The sequence below is a fragment of the Sinocyclocheilus anshuiensis genome, unplaced genomic scaffold, assembly GCF_001515605.1.
Source record: "Sinocyclocheilus anshuiensis isolate Anshui unplaced genomic scaffold, SAMN03320099.WGS_v1.1 scaffold257, whole genome shotgun sequence".
NCBI classification, from domain to species: Eukaryota; Metazoa; Chordata; class Actinopteri; order Cypriniformes; family Cyprinidae; genus Sinocyclocheilus; species Sinocyclocheilus anshuiensis.
Genome location: NW_015539889.1, coordinates 3,064,722 through 3,071,248, shown reverse-complemented (window position 1 = coordinate 3,071,248; position 6,527 = coordinate 3,064,722). Strand labels below are relative to the sequence as shown.

The window sequence follows — 6,527 nt, the reverse complement described above, 5'->3', positions numbered from 1 at the left end:
ATCATATGACCCCTTTAAAACTACCTGTTATCCTATTTTAATATATTTTAATATATACTTTATTCATGTGATGGTAAAGCTGAATTTTCAGACGCAATCACTCCTAGTGGGTTCTTTCATGAAAAGAACAATATTTCTCTATAAATGTCTTTAGTGTCACTTTTGATCATTTTAATGTGTTCTTGCTGAATAAAAGTATTAATTTCTCAAAAAAAAAAAACTCTATACTTGTGAAATTTAAAATATGGAAAGTTATTTTAAAATCTCAAATAACTTTTTAAAGTACTAATTTTAAAGATCTCTTTTATACAGTTACAAAGGGTTGTTTTACAGCATATCTTCTGTCTTCTGTAATGTTCTTTCTTCTTTTTCACACTGATCACGTGACAATGTACCAGTGATAAGATATGAGCTATACAACACTGATGTTCTCTTTCAACATCTTCACATCTTAGTTCTTATAAATATTTTACTATATTTTTATTCACTTCATTTATATTTCTAATTTAATGGTAAGATTGTACACAGTTTAATACATTCCTGGTTTATGACAATATGAGGACAAATGTGACACTGCGAAAGTTTATCGAGAAGTGCAATTTAACTGTCTGTTTTGTTTTGGTTTCCAAAACATTGGGGGAATATAATGGTGACTCTGAAGTGATAAGCTTGAATGCACCACAGCACTTTATTATATGCTTCTGATAGCACACCAATCTTATATAAGACAATTATCCTCGTAAAGATAAATTAGTTATATAATCCTCTTTAAATAATATTGACCCCATAAAAGTTTGGTGTGCTGAAAAATGTCATTCAGATACCAAATATGTATTAGATATCACAGCTTAAGTAACATTTTGAATAGTTAGGATAACAATTACTATTAATAGAAATACTTATATTCAGCAATACCTTCATACAAGGGCTAACATATAGATGCAGATATCTTTATACTTTTACTAAAAGTATTGCCTCAGAGGAGCAGTTATAGAGTAGTTATTTTCCTTTATATTTATCGCACATTGTCATTTCCTTTTATAATTACTTTTTACAAAAGTAAATGCATATCTGGCACCAGCTAAATATTCTTCAATATGTATAAGTTAATAGATCCCCTGCTAATTTCATATCAGTGCAACAGACATATTGGCATGTTGCACAGATTTTATTGCAGCAGGCCCAATTTTTCATCTTATCTATGATTTTAGATTCACACAAAGTGTGCTGAAAGGGCCAAAGGTATTTTACTTGCACATTATTGTCAATTCAGTCCATAGTTTACAAGAGATACCATATCTTATACCATCCTAATAAATCATCCCATATGGCTTAGACAACACCCAGTTGCTATAAAAGCCAAGGGGTCCTGGAGATCCTCTTTACATTTTTCTTGCTGGAGGCACCCCAGGTATGTCCGATCATAATTCAGCTTAAAATCTTTATTTCTGCTTTTAGTTTAAATGTAATTAATAAAACTCTCCTTTGTTATTTACAGAGCAATTGGAAATAAAAAAAATGGGGAAGCTTACACTTGTTGCAGGTAATATGTTGAAATAAGTGAAATACTAGTGTGTTTTATTCATTCTTTCATACCTGTCATTTACATGATATCATTGCATTTTCTATAGGTTTGGGCTTGGTGCTCTGCCACATTGGTGAGTCATTGAGTGTTCATTGCATCATACAATTGTATCGCATTCATTTGAATAAACTATTAATAACTGATGTTCAAATCAGAAAAATTGCTAACACTGTACAGGAAAATTCAAAATGTCCTGTCTAAGAGCTTCTTTGTGTATCCATATCCAGCTTTCTCCATGGAAATGGGCTGTTACTTTACCAACTGGTCTCAGTACAGACCTGGAGTTGGAAAGTATATGCCCTCAAATGTCGACCCTTACCTTTGCACACACATTTTATATGCTTTTGCAATGGTCAACTATGCCAACGAGCTTGTCACCTATGAGTGGAACGATGAGACTCTATACAAGGCCTTTAATGAACTCAAGAACACGTATGTATTAGTTACACTTCAAATGCACAATTTCTCAAATCATTTATGATTTTTTGGTGAGACTGTGGGGTAATTTACCAAAATAAGTTTAAAAACTAAATAGATAAATAAATTAAAATGCAGTTACACATGCTAACCTAAAATCACTATATATTGTCACGACTATATATCATAATATCTCTATTATCCTCACAGAAACCCCCATCTTAAAACTCTCTTGGCTGTTGGTGGATGGAACTTTGGTTCAACACAGTAAGTATTCTGAAAAAATGATGAAGTTTAGTTTTATGTTGTCAAATGAAATGCAAAAACATCTAAGATTGTTCATTAAATCCATCTCAGGTTCTCCATCACGGTGTCCACTGCTGCAAACCGTCAGAAGTTCATTCAGTCTTCCATCAACTTCCTGAGAACTTACGGATTTGATGGTATGGACTTAGACTGGGAATACCCTGGATCAAGAGGAAGTCCACCTGAAGACAAACAAAGATTCACACTGCTGTTGAAGGTGGGTCTGATTGTAATGCAGTGTCTTTTTAAACAAGTATAGTGGTGTGAGTCAAGTAACCCTTATTTATACAGAACTTAATACAATAGTTTATACATTATTCAGCTCCATTCAGTTAGGTGTTGATTCAGTTCAGCGATGGGCAGCTCAGCTGAAGACAGTAGTGTCATTATTCAGCTCAAGTCAGTTCAGTGTTGATTCATTTCACTTCTTTTCATGTATATTTATCTATGTTTTTCTTTGCAGGAACTTACTGAAGCCTATGAGGCTGAGGGCAAAGCTACTGGCAGAGCCAGACTGATGCTGACTGCTGCTGTACCAGCTGGAAAAGGGACAATTGATGATGGATACGAGATTGCAGAAGTTGCCAAGTAAGTATGATGACACTGAATCATGCCATTTACAAATTGGCAGAACATTGAGGTAAAAATAAACAGCAGCATGAGATGGTTTAGACCCCTCTTGATTTGTGTAATTATTTTGTCCCAGGTACTTGGACTTCATCAATGTGATGACTTATGACTTCCATGGAACTTGGGAAAGATTCACAGGACACAACAGCCCCCTGTACCAAGGCTCGAAGGATGAGGGAGACCTGATTTACTTTAATACCGTAAGAATTGATATACTGTAACATAATTTACCACAAGCTTTTCAAACCTCCCAAATGAATACATTTTAAAATGCCAACTCTCCTCCTCATTCAGGACTTCGCTATGCGCTATTGGAGGGACAACGGTACCCCTGTGGAGAAACTCAGAATGGGTTTCGCGACATACGGTCGCACTTTCCGTCTGACATCTGCAGATACTGACATCGGAGCCCCAGCTAGTGGACCTGCTTCAGCTGGAAGCTACACTCGCGAGGCTGGATTCTGGTCTTACTATGAGGTGGGAGCTCAAAACTAATGGAATATATTCATTAAAGCCTAACAATGCTGTCAATTAATGTCAATATCTGTATAGATCTGTGGATTCCTAGAGGGAACATCACTCCAATGGATTGAGGATCAGAAGGTGCCTTATGCCACAAAGAATAGCGAGTGGGTTGGATTTGACACCAAGGAGAGCTTCGAAACTAAGGTGATTTTGACTTTTGAGACTTTACTGTAGTTAGGTTTCATTGTCAGCATGTGTCAGCAACTGACTAGCAACTCACTCTTTTTTATTCAAATTATAGGTCCGTTATCTGAAAGACAAGAAGTTTGGTGGAGCATTTGTCTGGGCGCTTGATCTGGATGACTTTGCTGGACAGTTCTGTAATCAGGGGAACCATCCTCTCATGGGCCATCTGCGCAATCTTCTGGATATCGGTAAGTCTTTGCTAATCACTAGGTGGTGCTGTTCACCTCAAGCTGCTCAGGTAGTTTGTGGAAAAATTCAAAACGGCAGACAAGTAGACCTATTATGGCTGACGTTGGTAAAATAGTCAACATTGTACTCTTCAGTTAATACGTAAGTCAAGGAATCTTTAGACCAGGCTGAATTTATGGAAAGTTATAAGCTTTTTTTATGGTTTGTAGAACCAGTAGGTGGTAGTGCCACCAAGCTCCACAGACAAACTTAGATTACAAGATGGCAATTACACCTGCCATGTTTGGATTCAATAAAGCACAGCGCTGCTGAAATGTTAAGCAAAGGAAAAGCTAAAAAGCTCCATAGCTAATGCCAACATGCCTTAATTTTTTATCAGAATTGCCTCCTCTGCCTTCTACCACCACCGTCAAACCCGGACAAACAACCACGAAAACCACCACAACTACCACCACCACCACTCATGCTCCAGGACCAGGATTCTGTAATGGAAAGCCAGATGGACTCTATCCTCACCCCGAAGACCCCAACAAATTCTATAACTGTGCAGGAGGCAATACTTACATGGATAACTGTGGCCCAGGCACTGTGTTTGATAACAGCTGTAAGTGCTGTGACTGGCCTAAACACTAAGGGATCACTAATGTGAAAAAAGTGGAACAGGACACTACAAATTTGCATAAGCACACAAGAAGAATCAAAACTAAACATCTTCGACTATGACTATGTTATTTAAAGAAAATTAGTGTGGACTGAACAAAATTTTCTTAATGTGCTTTTTTTCATTTGAGTGTATTTTGAAACTGTATAATTCTTGTTTTTTCAATAAATCCCCTGTAAATCTATTCATGTGATTGGCGTTAGTACAACTGCTCTACAGCGCATCATTTATAAACAGTGTACACCACTTAAAAAGATTTAAAAACTCATATGAATAAACAACTTGCAACCACCATTAAAAGAGATTCTGGTTACATTTGATTAAATCATCGTATATTTGAAACAGAATGCATGATGGGATCAATAAAAAACATATGATTTGATTAGTGTTTGCATGATCTGCTAGAATAAGCAAAACAGATTTCAACATTTCAAGCAGAATAACTATAATTTGGGGCAAGAAATATTCAGGATATTGAACATTTTAATGGACTCGCTGCAGATATTCATATAAGAGGATTAAAATGACAAATCTTGGTTAATTTATGACTGTTCATGCACTAGTTATCTTTAAGTTTACCTTTCTGCTGAATTTTTGGTAACATTCTGGTATGTTAAGAGTTCGTGATTAGATTATATGAAGCTGCCACAGAAGTAAATTCATGTTTGAAGTCAAGTTAAACAAGTGAAATCACAAACTAAAAATAGAACCACATGTGATATCGTTCATTTATTGATTCAAGCATGGGAAGTGAACTTGAGTTGTAATGTGTAAACAGTAGGCCTACTGCTCTTCCCACTGGTCCAGCTAAATGGTGCTGCCAACAATTTAGTAAGAGTGCAGTCTGAAAGTAAGTGTCATATTTTTTTTCTTTTCTTTTTTTCTTTCTCTCGATATGCTAAATTGAAGCAAATTTTAGGAGAGGAGAAGAACAGTTGTTTATTTTGTAGTCCAAAAACCAGGAATGGAATTAGTGTTGTCCAGCCTTAGGTTTCCTCAGGGATACTGGTTTTTAGAATGGCAATTTTGGACTTGTAAGTAAATGAAAGTCTGTCATACTATTACTTGAAAAGACTTTGACATTTCACATAAATGGACCCTTTTCACAAAAGAGTTTTATATTTTAATTTTTAAAAAGATTTTATTATACATTTATAACACTATATTTTGTTATATTACTGGCAATAACTTTCAGAAAACTAGTTAATGCTGTTGCATGAGTGTTTCTAATAAGGCTGAGTGAGTGCCAACATATTTGACATCTTTCTCTCTTCTGACCACTGTGATCAATCTCTTGATATTTTTCCCTCTTTTGTTAAGGCATAGAAACGCTCTCATTATTTGTTTTTCTTTTGCTATTGGAGCAAATTGGAATGCAAAAATTGTATCTGTTGTGGTTTCCACTCACCACTATAGAAGTTTACCAAACTATGACAATTTCTGCTTCTGAGAACTCTGGAAATGTGATAAGGGTCCATTACAAACAGTCATACTTAAAGTATACTTCAAGCATGAAAAAGAAAAAAAGAAAGAAAAGAAAAAGAAACACCACAAGTAGCTAGTTCACTGAACAGCACTATTAGAACACAAACAAACAGAAACAGCATGAAAATAAACTAAAATCCAATGAACCCAACAACAACCTCCTAAAACTCCCCACTATACTTGCTGATATTTAGACTGCTGATAAATATCATAAAGACTTTTTAAGTCATAAACCTAGTTTGCTAAATGGGCCAATCGGTATAGCTGACCCTTACAAATTTAAAGTAATAAGCACCCTAGTGAGATTCATTTATTGCCTGTTACAGCTCCAGTTTATGTCTTATGCAGAAACATGCTATTTATCTGGTAACCAAGACCTTTGATTATTTAGCTTGATAATGTGTTACTTTTATTGACCTACTGATTGTCTTATATCAGCAGGTCCTATATAATAACCATTGTTCAATTACACTCTAAAAATGCTGGGTTAAATATAACCCAGCGCTGGGTTAAAAAGGGACAAACCCAGCAATTGGGCTGTTT

At 35.5% G+C, this 6,527-nt stretch overlaps 1 protein-coding gene across 1 annotated transcript; it reads left to right on the top strand.

Annotated features, from left to right (window-relative positions):
- Positions 1-1,404: 1,404 nt before the first annotated feature.
- LOC107685745 (acidic mammalian chitinase-like) lies at positions 1,405-4,787 on the top strand. Its single transcript, XM_016482446.1, has 12 exons — positions 1,405-1,411; positions 1,499-1,543; positions 1,632-1,658; positions 1,813-2,017; positions 2,213-2,269; positions 2,360-2,525; positions 2,772-2,896; positions 3,015-3,138; positions 3,233-3,415; positions 3,491-3,607; positions 3,705-3,837; positions 4,218-4,787. The coding sequence occupies exons 2-12, from the start codon at positions 1,519-1,521 to the stop codon at positions 4,469-4,471; spliced, it is 1,416 nt and encodes a 471-aa protein (XP_016337932.1). The 5' UTR covers positions 1,405-1,411; positions 1,499-1,518; the 3' UTR covers positions 4,472-4,787.
- Positions 4,788-6,527: the final 1,740 nt, after the last annotated feature.

Coding starts and splice junctions, on each gene's coding strand:
- LOC107685745 (XM_016482446.1), top strand. CDS start 1,519: ATGGGGAAGCTTACACTTGTTGCAG. Junction 1,659..1,812: donor CTTGGTGCTCTGCCACATTG/GTGAGTCATTGA, acceptor ATCCATATCCAG/CTTTCTCCATGGAAATGGGC. Junction 3,139..3,232: donor ACCTGATTTACTTTAATACC/GTAAGAATTGAT, acceptor CTCCTCATTCAG/GACTTCGCTATGCGCTATTG.